Genomic DNA, 21961 nt, shown 5'->3' on the forward strand with positions numbered 1-21961 from the left:
GCTCGTCTTGGCCTGTGTGGGGAAAGAGTTGATATGGCAATGTATAGGCGGAGGCGCTGGTTTCTCAAACACACTACAAGGACGTTGGCGAATTGGATTGCGTGGGTCGATAGTTGTATGTGGAAGATCTGTTGATCGCGCAAAAACGGCTTGCGCATCCAAAGGCACACTCGGTTTCGAACACAGTCAAGCGATTCGAAGGCCAATATCAGGCCTTCAGCAGAAGAAAAGGGCAAGGCAGCTCCTCTCGATCTCTAGTGAAAGCCAAGCGTAGGTTCGGAAAAGATGAGACTATAGCACCAAACTTGGTCAGTATCAATGCTTCTCCAGTGGTCCTGGCATGCCTTGCGCACCGCTTACTTGTGGTAAAAGAGCTGAAACACCCAAAAGCTGGATGGCAAGATTGTTCGGCGATATCACAGGTCAAAGTGTGGGGTGCACCCCCAAAGGCGGAAAGAACACGGGATAGAGATCAGCCAGCGAGTCGGAATGCGTATGGGTGAATCTTTGATCGATGCTGCTGTTATGCTGAACAGAGACGAGGCAGAGAAGGTGGAGGGAAGCAAGGGGTAGCTCGTTGGAGACGCTGGAGTCGTCGGGGTAGAAGATGTCTCGTCTGAAAGAGTCTGAAGGACTGCTGCTCTCGCGGTTCGGAGGAAAGGCAGTGGCATTCAGCCTCGATGCTAAAGAGCCACACGCTGTGCTTTTGGCAAACAAAGATTATGGACTATAGAGGTTGTTGTTGACATGGTGAGAGGTCATGGGGACCACGACAGGTAGCCGAACGGCGTGGTAATGGATGCCGGTGCCAAGCACGGCCTTGACAACTGGAAACAACTGGGATACAATCCGGCACTTTGGCCTCCTATGTACAGCAGCAAAGGAAGCAGAAGATGGGCGTTGCGATGGCCGGCGGCGGTGGAGCTGGAGGAGACAAAATGCTCGTGCTTTGGCCGATTCGGGGGAGGTGCAGACAGTTGAAGCAGAAAGGAGCTCCGTTCTTGTCGCGTCAGAGCTCGAGATTTGCGATTTGGGTAGGCTGCGGGCAGGGGCATTGAATGCGGGGCACGGCGCGCCAGGAGGCACACTGCCAGCAAGCAAGATGCACCAGATGCAGACGATGCAGGGGTGGGGCATGACCTCCCTTCCTCTTTGTTATCTCTGCTTCCATCAGCGATGGGAGTTGTCTCTCCTTCCTGCGACATGTGCCGCGGAACGAGGTGCTCTACCTTAATGTGGTAGCCTAACATGACCAAGCTATAAGATCCCGAGACGGGATAAACGTTGGCGGTGCTCCCATCGCCTTGTCACTCAGGGTTCTGCCGCAGATCCAACAAAACTCCCCGTCACCTCACTACCTAGGATGATTGCATCCCACCATGCGCCATGTGGTCCATTCTACGGGAGTGGAGGGGCTAGGAGTGCTCTGTAACCGCCCATTGCGACAGATACCAGATAGCAGTAGGAGACTGATATCGCTCAGTTATGGAATCGACACAATTGACTGAGTACAGGAAGCCTGGGCTGTGGGGCGTAAACGGGCAAATGGTGGTCTCCCGTCATTCTTCAGCGGCGCAAGGAGCCGTGCAGCTGAGGGCGCCATGCTGCACGATGACGAGCTCGCTCTCCCAGCTCCGCGTGGTTCCAGCTTGCCAACGGCCCGCCAGGCAGTTGCTGAAGCTCTGTTCTCCATGCCTGAACTCAGTTACCTACTCATGGATGACGGTGATTCTGGCTTCGCGTTTCAGCCTGGGATTGGTATTGGATACCGCCCAGGAACACTCAGGGTCCAGCGAATGCTGTGGTCACAGTGACCCCATACGCATCCGGGATGACCGGCATCTCTTTTGCCGCCTCAACCATGGATGGCCCGTGCTTCTTGTTCGAGAAGGATTCTAGCGTTGGACTGTGCGTCGGGCATGGGCCAATCTCTCCGTCTCGTCCCTGGGCTTGCCGTTGCGGACTTCTGCATATTTGACCCTGTCACCCTCTGCCCAGCCAACCAGACCGCCAAGAGACGAACGCCTGCATCAAGACGGTGTGTTTGACAGCGTGGTTATTCTGGGAACTCAACCAAACACCTCTCTGATGAGCACCGTGGCACAGCATGAGGCGCGGGCTGAAAGGCTGAGTGAGAGCACGTCAAGAGGAGACATTGCGGGATTTCTAGTGATATTTCTATTCTACTAGTAGTACGGAGTAGACCTTCCATATGTAGCATCGCTTGTTAAGTAGACGACACACAAACGAAAGGACGAGCTTATATGTGGCTTGTTTGTTGAGACGAGAGAGGAAGGTGAGCTCTCCGATAAAGATGTCATGTCTTAGTTTTTTCTCATCGTCCTCGGGCTATTCAGCTTGGATCTCACGGTCTGAAAGAGTGCAAGTGGTTCAAGTGGTAGCGTTCATATCAGACTCCACCAAAACCACATGGGTATTTTAGCTGAAGAATATTATCAAGTCCGCAAAGTCCATATCTCCATGGAAAAACTACCTATCTCCGAGCTGTGACTGGAAGCCGTCCCAAAACTCTGTCGTCATGAGGCCAAGATGTGTCATAGGGTTGGGGTTATTGCAGGCTGAACCCGGGTAGACGCGGGGTTGCTCGAAGCTTCCGGAAAGCTTGGGCCACCTTTTGGTGTTAGCTAAGCAAAAGCCCACCTCGAAACGTCATCTTCATTTTGCCTTTCGCCCTGGTGATGCACCACCGTTAAAAGTCCCTAGATCACACAACTCCTATTGTCGCCGTCATCATCGAGACAGCATCGACCACAACCAGAATAATGTCGTTCACACTTACGCTCCGCGCGGGGTTCGCCCCTCGTCTGGCGATGCAGTTTGCGAAGCCCCCGTCAGCAATGCGCGCCTTCCATCAATCAGCAAAGCAGAATACCTTCTTCACCTCGAGGACAGTACTGAGCTCCAAGAACAGTTCCAGCAACATTCTCGCCAGACTTCGAGGCTCCTCCCGTAGTTACCAGCAGCAGAGCGGCTATGCATACTACGATCCTGCAGCCCGCCGCAAGGAGACGGTGCGGAAGCTCATCATCGGCGGCGCCATCTTCGGCGGCACCCTCGTCGCTGTCAATGTCATGTTCAACGGGGAGTCGAGAGAGGGTGGTATGCCCAAGTTTGAGCGCCAGTATCTCAACCAGACCTTCCTCCACACTGGTCTTGGTGTCGGTATTATCGGCATGACAGCCTATCAGATGCTCCAAAGCGGATTTGTCTACAGACTTATGCAGACCAACCCTTGGGTTGTCGGCATCGGTGGTTTGGCTCTCAGCATTGGTTCTATGATTGCTACCCGCTCCGTGGACCCTGACAAGTATGTTACTGCCAATCGTCAATCGTGTTGTTGGCAATTGCTTACCGTCCGTCTTGCAGTTATGTTCCCAAGTATGCCTTCTGGGCCGTCTTCAATGCCACCCAGGCCGCTTTCGTTGCTCCCTTGATGGTCATGGCTCCCCCTGCTCTTCTTGCCCGCGCCGGTCTCTATACAGCTGCCATGATGGGCTCCATCTCGATCGTCGGCGCTACCGCCAAGCAGGACAAGTACCTTTACATCGGCGGTCCTCTTCTCGCCGGTGCTGCCATTGTGGCCGTCTCTGGCTTCGCCCCTCTTGTTCTTCCCGCCACCGCCGTTCGCACACTCGCCGTCACCGAGAACCTCTGGCTCTGGGGTGGTCTGGCCGTCTTCGGTGGTTTCACTCTCTATGACGTGCAGAAGGTCTTGCACCACGCCCGCCTGGCTGAGCGTGGCCTCATCAAGCGCGATCCAGTCAACGAGAGCATCAGCCTTGAGCTTGACTTCCTCAACATCTTTGTGCGCATGGTCCAGATTTTGATGATGCAGCAGAGGAGGAAGTAAACCTGTGGAGGATAGGTCGGGAAATCGATGATAAGAAGCGACAACAGCTGGGGGTGTTCACTATCGGTAGATCAGGACCGTTGCGATCACGAATGGGCGGCGCTTTTAAGGAAATAGCGACTCTCTCTGCTCTCCTTGTGCGTTATTAGGACTTGGAAATTTGGTATAATTTCCTTTCTGTTGGAATTGGGGTAACATCAAAGGTACCATGCAGCTGCTGATGGCTCTCCAAATGTGTACACAAAAATAGTATTATACCAGCCTTGCTACCAAGGCCAGAAAAACATTCTAAACATTGCCAAAGCAAACGTCCACTGCCAACTCCGTCGCTTGCATTTCGTGATATATCCGTTGAGGTGATGTCCATCACATGTTAAAAGCTGCCGTGCTGTGTTCCCATGTCTTCCTGCCCTGTCCCATTTGTTTACCAGTACGCCGAACCCCCTTTCTCGTTCACCAAACAAAAAAAAAAAAAAGATATCCCAACCCAGCTCAAAAAATCACAGTCTTGTAGCCATCTTCCGGGGCTGCTATTGCAAATCGGGAAAATTTCTCAAAAAGTGACTCGGGCATTCGTACCCGTACGGGTTCTTGGTGAGATACTCTTGGTGGTAATCCTCAGCGTCCCACCACTTTTGCGCGGGGAGGATCTCGGTGACGATCTTGTTGTTCCACCACTGCTCGTTTGCTTTTTTGGTCATCTCCCTCGCGGTTTTCTCCTGCTCGGCGTCGTGGTAAAAGATCCCCGAGCGGTACTGGGACCCCCTGTCGGGGCCCTGCTGGTTGGACGTGGTGGGGTCGTGCATCCGGTAGAAGAAGGTGAGGAGGTCGGTGTAGGAGATTTTGGTGGGGTCGTAGACTAGGAGGGTGGCTTCGGCGTCTGTTGGGAATCGGGGGGAGGTTAGATTGTGGGGATTTTGAGGGAAAGAGAGATGGGGAGGGGAAACATACGGCCTGTGTTGCCGCTGCAGACGGCGCGGTAGGAAGGGTCCTGGGTGTTACCGCCAATGTAGCCTACTCGGGCGTCGTAGAGGCCTTTGGAGCCGAAATGCTTGCGGTACATGTGTTCGACGCCCCAGAAGCAGCCGGCCGCGACGGTTGCGCGGGCGGCGCCCTCGGGGTATTCCTTTTGGGTGGCGGCGGAGGCGGAGGTGGAGGTGCCCATTTTCTTGAGGAGGGAGTGGGTGTTTGGGGATTTGGCGATGGCGGCTCGTGAGAAGGGGGTGAAGAGCTTGGTGAGGATGAAGGGGCAGGTTGACATGGACAGAGTTACGGCAAGCAGCGAAGCTATGAGGGGAGGGGATGTGATTGATTTATTATAATGATGTAGCTCTCGCGATGCGATTGTTGCAATGGGAGCTAGGATGTGGTGGATCGTGGGCCCTGGAAAGGGTGGAGTTCCCGCGATTGCGACAGAATGGATGTGGGATTGCGAAATGCGAATGAGGGTCTGGAGCAGCTACCGAGAGAGATTTATTGACGATGTTTTCCGGGATGTCAAATGAGGAAGGAGAGGAAGGATGGGATGAGTCAACTCTTTGAGAATCTGGAGCGGGGGAAAAGTGAGGATAAAGAATTGGCCGGTGGGAATTGTCAGCATTCATATGCTTTTGGTGACAAAAAGCTGTCATCGTAGCAGTGATTCCAAAGCTCTGCTGAAGCTCTTTGCAATCGTGACGTCCGCTGCCGGGATTCGCAGATTCGGCGCGGGGCAAAACCACAAGGGGGGCGACATGGGCTTCCAAATCAATGAGGGGTATTTGACAATGCAGGGTTAGGGTTCATATCGATATGATGGAAAAGGAGTGACCCCTGAATCCAAGTCAAACGTGTTTCTCTCACTCGTTAGGAGGATTCCCGTGGCTCCGAGAGACCCAAGTTACAAATTTCGACAAGAATAAGAGTTTAAAAGATAGCCAATATGCCTTTTTAGATAATCAATACGTCGTTGAAAGTAACATGCCGACGTCACCTTTTCGCTCGACGAATCAAGGTCACCGATGTACCTTATTCGCAAAGACATTGGTTTCCAACCTCTACCTCTTTGAGTAGATGAGCATCAAAGGCCTTCTTGACACCAAATATTCCAGGGCCGTGGTCAGTATGTATTGATGGATGGAGTGGGTATTCTTCACTCACAAATATTGTAGTAGAACAACTTCCCCAGAGTGGGCGCCCATACCATGGAGGCAACAACCTGTCCATAGCTCCACCGATTCCCTGCGGATATGCCCAATTCCTCAGCGATATTGCGGAGTGTCCAGACATGAACGGCCGAGTTCACCATCACCAAGAACTCAACAAAACCCCAGAGGAGCCGCACTATTCTCCCAGTCCACCGTAAACGACATGCGTTTACAAAACCACTAACCCATCGGGGGATCCTGCTTTTCTCAATATGCAGCAGGTCTTGATTAAGAACTAGAATCATGACTACTGGATAGATATGCGCTCTTCTGGCACTCCGAAGAAGGCGGGGTCAACTCGGGAATTGAGGTCAAACAGAACGCCTGCAATGAAGGATTGTTGCCACACTGTTGAACTTTTTCTGTAGCACGGAGATGGCACCAGACTGTCTCCATTGTTGGGGAAAGGCTTTCCAGATTATCGATGACCACCGCAAGAATGCAGTTGCCGAGGGTGAGGGCCAATGCATACCACCTGAAAAATGCCCGGTCCGCTGACAGAATCGCTTGTAAAAGCGGAAACAAAGTCTTACCATCCCATCCCCACTCGCTGAAGAAGAGATTGCATCAGAAGTACAGGCAACACGCCATTGACTGCTAGAACCTGCACCAGTTGCGAGTTCATGATGTTGAAGGGCGCTTTCAAAAGTGTCATGGCCCGATGTACTACTAACCATGAGCACTGGATATGTCCAGGAATTCAAGATGTTCATCAACCCGTATGCTACCAAGACCATTACGGTTTGAGCAATATGAGAGAACAAAACTTATACCTCAATGACACTCATATTAGTTGGCTTGTTCAAGAGAACCAGGAGTCGTCGACTTACGCCAGGTCCAGCAACATCAGCGTTGACAGTCACATCTGTGCCATCACAGTAACTTGTCAATGCGGATTGTAGCCCAATAAGAGAGGACGAGCTGTCAAAACCGACACGCTGCAAATTCAAAAGGTCTGGGGGACAGTTGCCGAGTAGCCCGTCGTGTGCCTGGCAAGACGCTACACGCTCTGCAGTACTGAACCCAGGACGGAAGATCCATTCCAATCTCGAATGTTGTTCACTCCATATGCTCTGAGCTCTGCCATGTCACCCGAGTCCAGCGATCAGGCTAGACTGCCGCTCCGGATGAGAACTTCCGCAGAGGCAAGAGTAACGCAGGTGGCGAGAGTACTGGTGGACGCAGACATGCTATCAGGATCCATACAGGTAGAGGTGCAATTTGGCTCTTGGTTGAACCCAACCTGGCATCCGGATTTCAGTTGCTTCAGAGCAGGTTTTCCATCCGCATATTGATATTGGCGCCGATTTTGGGCGTCATGATCGGAGGAGTTCGAAGTGAATTTCAATGAAGCGGAAAAGGCGCTTGATGCCTGAAACCACCAAAGAAAGTGGGATCAGATTGGTCTCATCATGGCCTTGCATATTTTCACGATTGATGGTAAGAAGAAGCTGCTCAGGGTTTGCTGACAGGTCAGTTCCTGAGTCCCAGCTCTTTGCCATGGTTGATGGGTGGAATTCACTGACAGTAGACGAGCAGGAGAGAGGATGGCAGCCTGGTAGAATGGAATAACTCTTTATTCATGGGCTTTATTGGGCCGGTATCTGTACCTGGTGTTGTTTGCTGAGGATGAGTGAAACTACCTCACTTATCAGGGCCTCACTCATCAAGCTGCAGGATCAAGGCGAGGGCCCCAAATTCCCCGAATGTAACCCACTTGTAATATAGGTTATCGTGGAATGATTTCAGCCCCCAACTATCACTGCATGCCGTGTAACCTTCTCTTTCGACATGTACTGACCGAAATGGCATCTTCGTTGCTCACAGTGTTTCGAGGCTAGCTTGTCAAACCAGACAGGTACCTTATGTAGTGTTGTCCGCCTTCGGAGGTAAACTGATCGTTGTACCTCACCTAACCTTGGCTCTTTTTGTGCTGCTATCATTCTCGAGTCTTACAGGCTTGGGGATATTCACCTTCATGTCCTGCCCGACACCCATAGCCTCCAGACCACCTTTTTCACCATCGACATTCTCCTCTGCGTTGCCCTCATCCTTGGCTTCCATTTGTCAAAAATGCGGCTCTCATCGATCCACTTCTCATAAGCCTGAGCCAATTCGTCCAGGGCCTGCTATTTAGCGGTCTTTCTCTCCTCTTCCGACTCCGTCTTCGTCTTCAGTTTCACGCGCCTGTCTATAGACCACCTCCACTCATGGATCTTGATGAAAACCTCCTTTCTGAGCTCCTCGTTGGCGGGATCTATGAAATCAATCCTACTGTATGACTTTCGGTTCTCGTAGAAGAAATTGCTGAGGCATGTAAGGCAGCTGAACACATGCATGGTGTGCCCGTGATCATTTTCGGCCTCATCTGTAGTTTGGGCCCAGAACCAAGATTCATCAGTCTCCCATTCCGTGTTGTAAAAGCCGCTGTCGCCGTACTCGTCGCCGTCATCGTAGTTGCCAATCCACCTTCAGATCGAATCTCTACGACGGCCCGCGGATACAAGTGAGGAAACTCGTAAAGAATAGGTCCTTCGCTGGAAGTAATCTGTTAACAACTCTCATTTTTCCGCTGGGGATTAACAAATAGATTCACCGCCTGGCAAAATTTACCGGCCTCTGCGGTGTCCAGCTCATTCGGGCACTCTAGAACAGTCCCTGTCTGGGCCAGGCGATAGACACATTCTAGACAAGGGGCTCTTGTCATTTGACCATGAATTTGATGATGAGGTCGAGTCATTCCTTTGGTGAGAGTAACTCTTTCAGAAAGGCTCACAATGACATCGCCATCTTCCTCGACATCGTCGCTGGGTCTGCCGGAATCCTTGCCTTCTTTCTGCGTTTGTCAAGAGATATTTAGCATCAACAAATTTTAACACCCCTTTCTTTTGTAATTGGATTTGGGAAAAACAGACGGAGAGTCCCTGCGGGCTCGCTTTCCAAGCAGCGACTCCGACTGAAACTCCGCTTTCACCAGGTCAAGATTCCTCTGTTTCTGCTTGGCCTGCACTGTACGAGCCATTGAAGACTGTGGTCTTGCTGCTGAAGGGTGTAAGGAGGAACTAGCCAGGTAGTGGCAGAAGTCGACTTGGCAAATTCTACGGAAAACAGCCAAGATAGGTTGAGGAATTTGGTGAAAAATAGTTTGAAAAGTCAATGATCAAACGTGGGGTGGTCCCAGAAGCTGCCTGGCTAACAAACAGCTTCACAAAAGGAAAGAGCGCCCTGTGATTCACGTCATGGACAAATAAAGTAACTACGACTCCAGCACGGCCTTGGAGGTAACGGCACACACCACGTTGCTTGAGCGTCTGCTAGAATAAACTAAAAGATGGAAATCTCCTCTTCCTGTTCATTGTGTGTAATCCAATCTCCCGGGAGAGACCCAACTCCCACTCTCTGGTATATTCTTCTCCCACCACTGTCCGTCCATCCACCAATTCCAACCACCACGAGGACATGGTGCTCAAGGGCCCTGGCAGGCTTATTGCTCTTCGACTTTCGCCTCCCAACAGCCACAACTCTTAATTCCTTGGCGTCATCTCTCCCGGTAGGTCGCTGCCCAGCATCCCATTTGATCTTCTTCTCAGCAACTTTCAACTCTACCACCAGTCTTCGACCCTTCCCGCTGAGGTTGTTGTCTTGATCTGTGCGCCCGGTATGCCACATGGAACTAGCAGTACTATTCCCTGACCCGCTGGTATCAAGACTCATTTCCCAAACCGCAGCTCCCCACGGCGACCTAACGTCATCCTCCAGCCAATGAACTCCCTCGAACGGCAAATCCATGAAACCAATCGCACCCGTGTAAGCCATCCACGACCAGCTAGGTGGCACCCTATACCGTCCCAGTCCTTCCTCGGGGAACTCGATCCTCCGCATACCCCCTGGTTCCTCGCAGGTCCAAAGCAAACTCCTCCCAAAAAAAGGGACTCTGTCAAAGATCCCATACCCCCCTCTCGTGTCGAAAGCGGCTACGAGCCTCTGCTCCAAGCCAGCGATGGCAATAGGGCGGTCGTATGCTCTCGTGAATTGCAGTCGGGAATAGGTCTTGTAAAGGGATTCGTACAGGCGGATCTTGCCCCCTTTGCTCGAGGTCAGGGCTACTTGCGGGAAGTTGGGGTCGCCGAGAAAAGAGGATTGGTTACTTTTAGACAAGAAAGGTTAGTTAGTGTAACAAAGGAAACAATCAGGAGATCCAAGGACGTGCTTTGTCATCTTTGTAAGTGTTTCACAGCGCACCCCAGCACCGCACTCAAAATATGTCTGTCGTTCGGTGAAATAGATCGTTCGGCGCGCAAGAGCTCTTTCTTGCAGCACCCAACCACGTTGGTTGAGAGGACCATCGATGACATCTGTCTGGAAGTTGTCAATTGCCTCGCAGACATAGACCATGGCGTTGTTGTCTTCGCTGTCTCCAACGTCGCCCTTGCCACTGTTAGCAGACAGATTGAGGGCAACAGACTTTCTTTGTGGGCGTGAAGACAAAAATCCGCTCGAAGTGCCACTGGCACTGCTGGCCGCAATCACGCAATAGGCCAAACTGAACACTGTCTCCATCTTCTGAGCTTCAGTCTCAAAGTCACCCTGTGGACCTTGAACGATACAGAGAGAGTCAATCCACAAGTACCGGATCCCAAGAGCTCTGGTCACGGAAACTGCGTCCTTGAACGTCTTAGGAAGGCTACTAATAGCTATCCCGGATGTAAGCCTGGGGCTGACGTTGGTGGCGGTGGTGGAGAAATGGTTGTTATGGCGAGAGTCTCCCCACGGGTGTGATAGTGCGATGTACCGTGTGTCTTCTCCTTTGAGACCTAGCGAAGTTGAGGAACACAGTAAAATTGATTGCTGGCTTGCGGAGCTCCCGACATCGAGAAGTTTGGTAGGGAGAGCCAAGCCCTTTTTCGACGGGATTGCTTTGAGGTAGCAGTCTGGGTGGTTGAGATCGCAATCGTTCAGCCAGTTGGCAAGCAGGGTGAAGTATGCGTCACTGTATGTTGACATCAGGGCTGGCAGTCCGATTTGAATCTCGTCAGCTGCGTGCCTGAAACTGGGCGGCGTTCGCAACGGGTACTTTGCTATCAGCCTGTTAGTCAGTGAACTGAAGGAGTACTGCATCTAGCTAGAATTATCCTTGACTTACTCGGAACAAGACAAAGAGACAGAAAAGGATCAGGCATACGATCCAAAAAAAGATGAGAGCCGATTCTTTGTAATTTTACCAAGTCAGTTTCACCTTTGGGCGTTGTTCCTGACTTGGTGATACAAGCATCGAAAACAAGCATGTGTAGCTCGCAATTACGGGACGTCGATTTGATGGTCGCAAAGCTATCTTGGCAAGGCTCCGGGGAAAGCAGATCTCGATTCGTGCACATTGAGCAAAGTCTCTGGATTGAGTTTGCAGGGAGTGGGTTTGATGCCAATGACCGGATACAGTGTTGGCGCAAGGCGAATTCATTGTCGACTGGATAGCTCCAAGTCGTAACTAACTGTGATTTGTTAAGCCATGTGCTGAGCCGTGAAGGGAGCAACTCAGGAGGTTGATCTTACAGGCTGCATGAAGCTATCAGTGCTCATTTCCTCCGTCAGAGGCAGTAGCTGGATAAGCAAAAAAAAAAAAAAAAAAGAAAAAAAAAGAAAAAAAAAAAAACTTACGATCTGGCACAGTAGACAGGCCTATGGGTCAATTTAAAGCAGAAACCGCTAGCTTTCTTACAGAATCACTCACATGCTACAAATAAGTTCACAGTCAGATACCCGAGACGATTTAGAAATCAGTGTCCAAGGAACATACCGTCTACCCGTTCGAGCCGTGATCCTCGAGGTCAGTGAAATCCATGAATCTGCAGATACAAAGGCGACTCACATACTGATGGTCGTCAGCTCTCGACTCTTCTCAACAATCTTGGTTCTTTTGTATCATGAACCTACTGTCTAAATGTGTTCAGCGGAGTGAATGATGTGTCAGTTGGTTATCTTCCCAGAGTCATATCGATACTGATACGGTTCACGTACCTCCTAAAGTCCCATCAGCGGAGTTCTTCGTTACAGGAAAACCGGGATATCATACAAGATTCGGCTGTGTTTTGAGAAGATCATCCCCTAGTCGGCTTTTTGCTGCTGTTCTCTTGGGCTTCATTACTTGGAGGGGTTTTGGTGGTGCAATATTTGCTCGGTCTTTCGTAAAGCAAAGGTAATCGCCTCCCTGAGACTCATCATGTATGGCCTTCCCCCAAATAGCTTCCAACTTTTCCTTCAGCTCGCCAGCATCAGCTCGGCATCTGCTAATCTGGCTAGGCACCATGTTTTCACTGGGTAACTCAACAACAAGAAGTCTGTCCCTAACAAGTCGAACGATATCTGCGAGTGCCGAACCACCGGACCGGTTGCATTCTGGATCATTCAAAATCTCAGCGATCCAATGACTCGCAATATCACTCACTCGGGCAACATTTCGGTCCACTGTGAAGTAAAGGGTGTCTGTGTGCGGGTTCTCGCGGATTTTATGTTGGTCATAAAAGCTCGCCAACCCATTGTTCCCGTACAAAATGATGATGACGAATTCAAGAATAACGCAACCGAGAGACCATATATCGAAGCGGCGTGACCTTGGGAGATGTAGATTGGCGACAGCTTCGGGAGCCTCGTAATGAGATGTCGTGAATTTCTGGTTTGTCATGTCCTTTCTTCGAGCGGTGGCAAAGACGTGCTGCTTGGCCAGGCCAAGGTCGGCAATTTTCAACGTTCCCAACCAACGGGAATCGTTGGTCTGTGACTGGTTGAACTGTAAAATATTCTCTGGCTTCAGATCGCCATGTCGCCAATGTTCATCGCTGCTTGCATCGCTCTCCTCGCTGACATAAGATCGGTTCGGGTCTTCGCTTCTAAAAGAAACTTCGTCGTCTGATGGTTCAACGAATCGAACGTGAATCTCGGGTACATTTCTCGGGGACTTGGATGTATCGGGGGTTGTGATGGGGCTGTAATCTTTTGTTTCTCCCTCTCGCGGTTTGACCGAATGCGGAACAGGTACCGTCAATCTTTCACCGGCTGCCATACCTGCCAGATCTGCTGCCCGTCGGACCACGTTGCCAGTCTTGGTCCTGTTGTTTGTGCCGTGGAGGGTTGAAAGGGCACCGACTATACCGAGAACCTCTTCAATGACCGACATGATTCGATCAGGGTCAAGGTCTTTCGGCTCTGGGCCTTGGCTTTCCCAGAGCTCTCGAAGACTGCCTCCGTCTGCCCACTCAAACATGATGTAGTGCTCCGGACCACATCGCAAGGCGGCTAATGGGCGGATGAGATGTTTATGCTGCAGCTTGTTTATCTCTTCCAAGGCAGAGGTCTCGTGGTTCCAAGCCGTTTCCACATTGTATCCAGGTTCCGAAGTTAGTGGTTTCAGCTGTTTCAATGCAACCTTGAGCGACTCTCCCAAGTATCTGTCGTCTTGGTGATGGGCATGGTGAACTTCTGCCTCGTAGACCGTACTGAAATGGCCAATATGAGGCTTCTGGGCTTTCCAGGTGATTGGGAGCACACATCCTTCCTTCAGCTCGTATATGAACTTGTCTTTCAGAATAACAGGTGCTGTGAACATTGCTTGGTCCTGAAAGAATCGAAACGATATGTGCGCCCAGAGTTTGTCATGAAATACGTCCCATGCCTGGTGGTGGGCAACGCGTTGATGGCATGGTAACTTTCCCCCGACGCAGGGTATACGGTCGACCGGGAGGTGTGCGTCTGTCATGCTGTGTTTCCGGCAACTCTCCATGATAGCCAACAGGTCATTTGGAGAAGCCTCATTGCCAACCACTAGAATAAGAAACAGTGTCTTTCCGTGACCGCAAACAAAATCAATCACATCAGTCGAAGCCTTTTCTGGAAGCACCAGCCGAATGGTTGCATAGGTGACCAATTTATCGATTTCTGTGACTGGGAGGAATTCCTTGCCGCTAGGAAGGGCGCTGGTGACAAAAGACTGTACTAGCCTTCTCCGGAAACTCCTAAGTTCTTCCTCTGGATTGGGCCTCACCACAGCGGGTTCCTGGTAAGTTTCAGGGGGAGGTTTTCGACGACGACCAAAGAAGCGCCGCATGGTACCCATGTTACAATAACAGAAGGACAGACGGTGTTTTTGTCGTAAAGACATCTCAACATCCAGAAAGTTTTGCGGCGAGTTGTCGTTGAAATATAGAGTCCCTCGAGGTGCGGGGTATAACCTCCTTGGCCATCTTATCTGCTCCTAGGTCAGCAATTGTGACTTGCATATGGCCTGCTTTCTGTGGTTCTAGGGCCGATGAGTGGTTGGGTCTCGGTGATGAGGGGTTCAGCTTTTCCCCTCTCGTTGGCGCAAGTCCGTATCTGTCCCTGCATCGTGGGCATGCGGTTCGTCAATGATCAGTCAAGCGGGATGAGGAGTCAAAAGTGCAGTTCTCATGCAGCATAGGTGACCAGCGAGGACGAGGGGAAATGTGATGGATTGCAACAACGCGCATTCGATATCGCGCGGTGCAGTTGGTTGACGACACCCTGATCTGCCAGCCAGCTGCAATCAGGTGAAAACCTGGGGGAGGGGTCAGCCTTTTGGGTTCCCTCCCGTCCAGATTCCATCATTCCAACCAAGAAAAATTCCTTATCTCTGAATTCTTGATCGGCCAGAAAGGGCGTACCTTATCTCGAGTTTTCATCGCATTCATCCCGTCACATGGACAAAAAGAGTGTTGCCTAGCTAGACTAAGTCTCCGATTGCGCTTGGATGCCTTTAAACTTACCGGATCCTGAAGAAATGTCCGGATTCTTGTTCATGGCTCATTCAGGCTATGCCCAATGCCGACATGCGACTTGCACTGCCTGTTGGTCCCGGGCCCGGATTCCTGGTGACCAATAGAGGGCCTCCCACACACCACCTCTTCTCTTCACACACCCTTAGCACTTGTTTTACGACTCCGGCACCCCCCAGGCGTCCTTCAGGCATCTCCAAGGCATCCTCCACACCCTTTGAGCGAATATCGAGTCATCCAATATGGTCCGCATGGTCCGCCATCATGAAGGGTATGTAGTCTCGTCTTGAGTCTTAAACTTAAAAAGTCCCAGATAAAACTTGCATCAATCAATTCCCTTCGCTTCTGCACTTTCGTTTACATGCGCTGAATTGCTGCCCCTGGTGCTTTAGCTTGAAGACCCGCCTGTCCGCATTTGCCAAGAGCGTCCCAGGGCACCATGTCAGGGCCTCTTTATAAGTCGCTGAAAGGCAGCCTTATCACGTCAAGCCTTGGCGAAATCCAGTTTCTACCGCGGAGCGTTGTGGAAGCAAAGGTTACAATTGAGAAAATCACCCCACATCTCAGTTTTGGATCACGACTTTACACTCTGGTCTCCGAAGATAGCCTGGCCCGTCAGATTCATCAACAGGCAAGGAGGGTGTTTGCTATTCTTGTCCTTATCGGCAAGCCATCAGCAATCCAGACCTTATTCACGAAGGACGGCCTTATCGATGATCATCTCCCTCTTGAGGTTGTCAAAAACGGAGAGCATGATACCATCGTCTCTTCAACCACTCAGAAAACATTTCCGGCGTTCGACAACTGGGAAGATCCGGCTGCCGTCGACAGCTTTCTCGAGAAGCAATACCTTGTTCTGGCACCAGTGTTTCACACAGCTGGCCAGGCCCTGAAGTTGAACCGCAGTCATCCCCTACCCTTCGAGGAATGCACATGGAAGGCGAGCGGGAGTGACGGCGTATCGGTCTATCATGGCAGACTTCATCCTTCCCACCAGTTGCCTCCTTTCACGGTAAGAAGTTCGTTTTGCGGCCCTGTTGCTCTCCTGTACTAATTGCAAATGTTTGATGTAGGCCACCTCGTACGACAGGATCGCTATCAAAGAAATCCCAGACAAGAAAGCCTTCGACCGAGAAAAGGAGAACCTCGACAGAATTCAATCCTTACACCACAAGCATCTGATACGTCTTCTCGGAAGCTGCGAGAAAGGTTCCGTTAATTACTTCTTCTTCCCTTGGGCAGCTGGTGGTAATCTGAGGGACCTTTGGCAACTCCAAGGGGATGGCTCACGCACGAGCTTGTGGACACCGCAGACCATTGCATGGGCTCTCGATCAAATGCTTGGTCTCGTGGATGCCATCAGAATCCTCCACGACAATGGAATCCGCCATGGGGACATCAAACCCCAGAATATCCTTCACTTTCCTGAAGCCACCCAAGGATCCGGTAAAATTGGGGGTAGACTTGTCCTTGCGGATGTCGGAGTGTCCAAGTTTCACCACGAGGCGACGGCACTCAGAAACGAGGCCACAAACACTCGAGATGCGACCATATCCTACGAAGCCCCTGAGGCTACCTCCGAGTTCAGAAACGGAAAACCAAGGCCTCGTCGCTATGACATGTGGTCACTGGGCTGCATGTTTTTGGAGTTTGTGGTCTGGCTTCAATACGAATTCGAGGCCGTCGAGATGTTTCGCAAACAGCGGATGCCGCGACGAGGAGACCCCAGGACAGCTCCTGGAAACTTCTTCACACAGTCCACCACCGACGATGGCCCGGCGACTATTCATTCCAAAGTGACTCATGCAATCGGGCTTCTACGAGATGACCCTCGCTGCTGCAGTGACGGGGACAGCACTACCGCTGTGGAGGATCTCATCACCCTGATTGAGCGAGATCTTTTGCAGATAGATCCTGAAAAGCGCGCCAAAGCACCTGCACTACACAAGAACCTCAACCGGATTGTGCAACGGGCGCACCGGGACCCTCAGTACCTCTGCCGACTTGTCAACCCTTCCCCCGAGATTCCCAGGTTCTTCCAAAGGAGTAAGCGGAGAGATAGCAAAGGAAGTACTAGAAAGCTCTCTTTATCATCCTCCTCGTCTGTCAGCAGTTATGCGGGCTCTTCATTTACGCCAACCGACACAGGGAGAAGTCGACGGTCATCGGTTTCATCGGTCTCCAATGTTGGACGAATGTCAAAAATGTCTTTAGGTGACGAGGCCGCGGTGATTGAGGAGGAATCATGATGGAAAAGAAAGGCCAATATGACAAAAACTGTCTTTTGGTACTCTGCTGTCTTTCTTCACATTTCTGGGATGGGAAACGGCGCTCAGGTTGGTCACAGGTTATGAAAAGGGTCTTGGCTATCTTCTTTATTTTTATTACCAATAAAGCTATTTGTAGGCGATCACCTACCTAGCTGCCTATTTCTCAGGATAGATCTACCAATACGTTAAAGCTTCAATTCAGGATGTTGTTCATTTCCTCAATCTTCAGGCTGTGTTCATCACCTAGCCAACGCCTAACTATTGTTTAGTTTACCCCTACTTACCCAAATTTGTCCCACCGTGCAAGTTATTTTGTCCACAGTTTGACCACCCACCTGCATCTGCAGCATTAGCACGCACCTGTCACGTGTTAATCCCCAGCCCCAAAATTTCTCCTCTAGCGATATCGCTTGTCCAGGGCGCTTCGCCAATCACCACCCACCTTGCCACAAGAAAACCCTAGGTACCTCAGTGACTGTTTTTGTTCAACTACTGATACGGTAACCATGCGGACCAATCTAGAAATCGTCCAAGAATGCGATAAGTTAGTTGACACCCCGCCAATTCTTGGTTTCAGCACAACCAATTACTGACATCATACCCCCTTACCTAGCTTCCCCTACCCCAACCTAACCAACAACACCGCTTACACCAAAGCCATTGAACCACTGTGGCTCTTCTTTCTCCCAGACGACTTAGAACCCCACGGCTTTCTCATCCAATCAGTAGTCGACCGTATGCCATGGACCCCCTCCTTCCGCCTCATCCCCGAAAGCAAACAAGTCCACCTTCTCAAATACCCCGGAAGAGAAGATTGGCAAACCGCCTGCAACGAAGCAATCGATGAACTCCTCGATCTTACCCGTGCCAAAAAGGTTTTTCCCCGCCTAGGCAAGAAAAGAGATGAGAAGTTCCCTATCGTTGGCGCCAAATTCGATATTGGGATCGAAAGGTCAGCGATGAGCTTGTTCGGGATTATTGGACAGGGTGCTCACATGACGGTTTACACTCGTACGTCATTGGGGGAGATGAAGTTCTGGATTCCGAGGCGGAATGCCAACAAGTCGACTTATCCCAATATGCTGGATCAGGCTGTTGCTGGTGGGGTGGCGCAGGAGGAGACGCCGTTTGAGTGCATCGTTCGTGAGGCGGGGGAGGAGGCTGCGTTGGATGAGGAGGTGGTGAGGAGGGATGTTGTTGCGGCGGGGACGGTGACGTGGTTCAATGTTTCTGATGAGAAGGCGGGTGGGGAGGTAGGTTTGATGAATCCGGGGGTATTGTATGTTTATGATCTGGAGGTTGGGCGAGAGGTGGTATTCAAGCCGGTGGATGACGATATTCAGGCTTTTCATTTGATGAGTGTGGATGAGGTGAGAAATGCGATGAGGAATGGGGAGTTTAAGCCGAGTTGTGCGGCGGTCATGATGGATTTCTTTGTGAGGCATGGGTTTATCACGGCGGAGAATGAAGCGGATTATGTTGAGATTGTGTCGAGGCTGCATCGTAAGCTGCCGTTTAGAACCAGCCCTGGTTTTTGATTGGGATACTACGAAATCGACAGTCCACAGGAGCTTGGGGCACGGATTATGTCTACCAGTCATTTGGTGCTGTTGGTGGTGATTGCTGCTCAATCAGGGCCGCAGCCACCCATCTTCAAGCTCACAGTAGACAGGCTGTAGAACGTATTTGTACTGCGGACCCCGAGATCATCCCTTCTTTTTCGACCATCTCGCAAATGACGAAGAAAATAGGGCTGATCCGACCAGTCGGTGCCCAACCCGATTGGCCGAGGACGATCTTGAAACCTTGTCTTCAAGATCTCAAGCGCTGCAACGGTGCAACTTGGTGTTAGACATTTTCCAGTTAGCGCACATGCATGGCGTCGGGGTTGAGACCTCGGTGGACTTGAGGCTGAAAGAGCCGAACCCGGGAAGCGACGACAGTCAGTCTCAGCTCCTTCACAACAACCCATGATTCCCAGTTGACATCTCAACGCCACTGAGTACCGATTGGCTCGAGTGAGCAAACTATCGATCTCTCTGCCGCAAGCGCCAAAACTAAAGCTGTCAAATTTAGGGGACTTCCATGCTTCAGGCCCAGAGTGCCGAACCGGCAGATGGAAAACATGAGATGCGTGCCCCTTAGCAACATCTGTAATATGTAGTTATGTCGCTTCTTCCCCCTCTTCTCTTTGTGATTCCCCTTAGGTTGCTACGAGCCATTCACTCTTTCAATCATCGGCTCCTTTGATCCCCTAATAACGCAAAGCTATGGCTTTCACTCATTCAAGCCTACGGCTCTTGTCTCTAATCTCTCTGTTTCTTTCACTCGGTTCTGCCCTTCCCAGCAAGCACTTGAACCGACAGCCTGCGCCTTCCTACACTTCTCTCGGTTGCTTCAAGGACAACGAGGGTGGCCGAAGAGCGCTTACTGGCGGAAGCTACGCAGCTGATGACATGACTGTTGCCAGCTGCGCATCATTCTGCTCCAAGTTCGAGTTGTTTGCTGTCTCTTACGGCCGTGAGTGTTACTGCGGTCAATCAGTCACAAACGGCAACACCGAGGTGGATGCTGCCGACTGCTCTTTCTCATGTGGAGGAGATCCAAGCGATAAATGCGGCGCTGGCAACAGGGTCAACCTGTACTCCAACGACAACCCATCGATTCGAAGCCCTGCAACTCTACCCGGCATCACTTCACTCGGCTGTTTCGTCGACACCGCTGCTCGCATCCTACCACACAAAATCATCGGCACCGATGACATGACGGCTGCGAAATGTGCGGAGAATTGTGCTGATTACGACTTCTTTGGCACGCAATGGTCCCGCGAGTGCTTTTGTGGCTCGATCTTGCCAAACAGAACAGGCAACAGCGTCGGATTGCTCCATGCCTTGCTCAGGCGATGACAATGAGCTATGCGGTGCCGGCATGCGGTTGAATGTGTATAGCTTCGATAAGGAAACAACGACAACCTCCTCCTCCGAGCCCACGTCTTCACCAACATCTGAACCTACACCCGTGGCCATCATCGATGGGTTCGAATACCTAGGTTGCTACAACGATAATGTCCCGCAACGCGTCTTGGGAGGAAAGGTTGTGGTGGATACTGCCATGACGCTGGAAAGGTGTGCTTCGCAACCGGTTGAGTCTTTATGCTGATCCTCGCATTGAGAAAACCGAAACGACTAACCCTGAATCCATTGGCCAGTTTACTTACCAATCTTGCTGGACGGATGATGTTGGCAACCGGTCTCTTGCGGATTTGGAGCACCGGACAGACGACATGACGGTAGCCAAATGCGCAGATATTTGCATTGAATATGCATACTTTGGTGTCGAGTATGGGAGGGAGTGCTACTGCGGTGACAAGCTTGTTGGTCAGACTGCTTTGGAGAAAGAGTGCAGTGTTTTGTGCGTGGGTGGAGGTTATAACTGGTGTGGTGGACCTCTCCGGCTGAACCTGTATGCGAAAGAAGCTATCACTACAACTGCGTCCACCACTGTTCTCGAGACTTTCACGACCTCTGAGGTTGAATCACCTACAGTGCCAGAGCCAACTACCACTGCCTCTGACATTATCACCACGGCAGATGAGCCATCAAGCACTGTTTCGGAAACCTTGACCACAACAGTCGAGGAAATCTCGATCTCAACCGAAGAACCAGGCACCACGACTGAGGAATTCACCACAACAACCGAGGAGCCAACCGCATTGACTGAGGCATCAACCACGTCCACAGAGGAGCCGAACTCTCCAACCACCGAGGAGCCTACTACGACATTCACTGCTGAAGCGAGCACCACCGTTGAACCGTCAACAACTTCGGACATGGTCTTGTCAACAACGACTCTGGTAAGCTCCCCTTCATTGGCCCCGACAACAACCGCAACTTCGACCACCACGACACAAGGCCCCAGCTCAGTCACGATCACCAGATGTCCTCCAACCCCAACGTGGGTAGGAAGACCTGAGATGTGCTACGACAGCTCTCTCCCCGGTCAATGCGAACTGCTTGCATCGACATTGTACCAACCTCAGGCGATGTCCATGTACTTGTTCAACTGTCACTACATTCTCACCCGTTATGGCCTGCAACCAAACCCGGTCACATGCTTCCCTACCTCAACAGCAACCAGTCCAGATGCCGCTGCTGCCACCTCGACTATCAGAAGTGTTCACTCATGCTTACGATCCTCCTATGTCTGCAGTAAATCCATGACCTGCGAAACAAGCACCTATCCTATCAGCCAGGTTCCCGTGCCAACTCAGAGCGTTGGCGTCGAGACTCTCAGCGATGGTGGCTTCGAGAGCGGGCAATTTGGTAGCTGGAACTTGACTGGAGACACCAGGCTCTTGACTGGCCAAATCTCGGCTTTTCAGGCCAGGACAGGAAATCATAGCTACTATGTCTACAACCCCAACTATTACCATGCCGGCCTCGTGCTCACGAGACGAGTTGTCGGTGTGGAACCGGGAAAATACTATCGTTTCAAGGCCAATGTTTGGATTTCGAATAATCAGGTCAACAACTATATCCAGCTGAGTGTATCTCCGCCGGGACTTGGTCAGCAGTTTATGCAGCGCTACAGCACGGCGGGCGTGTGGAGGGAGATTGCAGTACATTTTACGACGACGTCTTCTTGGCTTGAGTTGCAGCTTACTGTTGTTGCACAGCCGATGTATATCAACAACCCGCAGCAGTGGGAGGGGCCGAATAGTATCTTTATTGATGATATTAGTTTGGTGCGTTTGGGGTACTAGTTGGAGTTGGTTGAGGACGGTTTTGGGTATAGAGACGAGAGACTTGCAATCTTCAGACCATAAGCACGTGGTGTGGTCTTTCATTTCTT

At 51.2% G+C, this 21961-nt stretch overlaps 8 protein-coding genes across 8 annotated transcripts; 4 read left to right on the forward strand and 4 right to left on the reverse strand.

The window, feature by feature from the left end:
- Window positions 1-254: 254 nt before the first annotated feature.
- QC761_0000800 (uncharacterized protein) lies at window positions 255-762 on the reverse strand (the record flags this gene model as incomplete). The annotated part of the gene is made up of 3 exons (XM_062871733.1): window positions 255-291; window positions 461-698; window positions 729-762. 3 exons carry the CDS (start codon window positions 760-762, stop codon window positions 255-257), a joined length of 309 nt encoding a protein of 102 aa, XP_062736399.1.
- A 1299-nt stretch (window positions 763-2061) lies between these two features.
- QC761_101380 (uncharacterized protein) lies at window positions 2062-4176 on the forward strand. Its single transcript, XM_062873381.1, has 3 exons — window positions 2062-2131; window positions 2194-3328; window positions 3388-4176. The coding sequence occupies exons 2-3, from the start codon at window positions 2784-2786 to the stop codon at window positions 3869-3871; spliced, it is 1029 nt and encodes a 342-aa protein (XP_062736400.1). The 5' UTR covers window positions 2062-2131; window positions 2194-2783; the 3' UTR covers window positions 3872-4176.
- Window positions 4177-4301: 125 nt separating this feature from the next.
- mxr1 (Peptide methionine sulfoxide reductase) lies at window positions 4302-5947 on the reverse strand. The gene is made up of 2 exons (XM_062873382.1): window positions 4823-5947; window positions 4302-4751 (listed from the first exon to the last, which is right to left on the reverse strand). Exons 1-2 carry the CDS (start codon window positions 5130-5132, stop codon window positions 4402-4404), a joined length of 660 nt encoding a protein of 219 aa, XP_062736401.1. The 5' UTR covers window positions 5133-5947; the 3' UTR covers window positions 4302-4401.
- A 3278-nt stretch (window positions 5948-9225) lies between these two features.
- On the reverse strand, window positions 9226-11432 carry QC761_101400 (uncharacterized protein; the record flags this gene model as incomplete). The annotated part of the gene is made up of 3 exons (XM_062873383.1): window positions 9226-10204; window positions 10313-11135; window positions 11201-11432. 3 exons carry the CDS (start codon window positions 11430-11432, stop codon window positions 9382-9384), a joined length of 1878 nt encoding a protein of 625 aa, XP_062736402.1. The 3' UTR covers window positions 9226-9381.
- Window positions 11433-12021: 589 nt separating this feature from the next.
- QC761_101410 (uncharacterized protein) lies at window positions 12022-14832 on the reverse strand (the record flags this gene model as incomplete). Its single annotated transcript, XM_062873384.1, has 2 exons — window positions 12128-14832; window positions 12022-12075 (listed from the first exon to the last, which is right to left on the reverse strand). Exons 1-2 carry the CDS (start codon window positions 14207-14209, stop codon window positions 12022-12024), a joined length of 2136 nt encoding a protein of 711 aa, XP_062736403.1. The 5' UTR covers window positions 14210-14832.
- On the forward strand, window positions 14688-17089 carry QC761_101420 (uncharacterized protein; the record flags this gene model as incomplete). Its single annotated transcript, XM_062873385.1, has 2 exons — window positions 14688-15852; window positions 15914-17089. The coding sequence occupies exons 1-2, from the start codon at window positions 15280-15282 to the stop codon at window positions 17087-17089; spliced, it is 1749 nt and encodes a 582-aa protein (XP_062736404.1). The 5' UTR covers window positions 14688-15279.
- A 527-nt stretch (window positions 17090-17616) lies between these two features.
- QC761_101430 (uncharacterized protein) lies at window positions 17617-18772 on the forward strand (the record flags this gene model as incomplete). Its single annotated transcript, XM_062873386.1, has 2 exons — window positions 17617-17654; window positions 17724-18772. 2 exons carry the CDS (start codon window positions 17617-17619, stop codon window positions 18646-18648), a joined length of 963 nt encoding a protein of 320 aa, XP_062736405.1. The 3' UTR covers window positions 18649-18772.
- A 608-nt stretch (window positions 18773-19380) lies between these two features.
- Window positions 19381-21872, forward strand: QC761_101440 (uncharacterized protein; the record flags this gene model as incomplete). The annotated part of the gene is made up of 3 exons (XM_062873387.1): window positions 19381-19948; window positions 20010-20251; window positions 20319-21872. 3 exons carry the CDS (start codon window positions 19381-19383, stop codon window positions 21870-21872), a joined length of 2364 nt encoding a protein of 787 aa, XP_062736406.1.
- Between the last annotated feature and the right edge of the window lie 89 nt (window positions 21873-21961).

Source organism: Podospora bellae-mahoneyi, assembly GCF_035222275.1.
Source record: "Podospora bellae-mahoneyi strain CBS 112042 chromosome 1 map unlocalized CBS112042p_1, whole genome shotgun sequence".
Classification (NCBI taxonomy): domain Eukaryota; kingdom Fungi; phylum Ascomycota; class Sordariomycetes; order Sordariales; family Podosporaceae; genus Podospora; species Podospora bellae-mahoneyi.

Excerpts from the sequence above, each read along its gene's own strand:
- QC761_101380 (XM_062873381.1), top strand. The coding sequence starts at position 2,784 with ATGTCGTTCACACTTACGCTCCGCGCGGGGTTCGCCCCTCGTCTGGCG. Across the intron at positions 3,329-3,387 it reads CGCTCCGTGGACCCTGACAA|TTATGTTCCCAAGTATGCCT; the intron begins GTATGTTACTGC and ends TCCGTCTTGCAG.
- mxr1 (XM_062873382.1), bottom strand. The coding sequence starts at position 5,132 with ATGTCAACCTGCCCCTTCATCCTCACCAAGCTCTTCACCCCCTTCTCA. Across the intron at positions 4,752-4,822 it reads CTGCAGCGGCAACACAGGCC|ACGCCGAAGCCACCCTCCTA; the intron begins GTATGTTTCCCC and ends GATTCCCAACAG.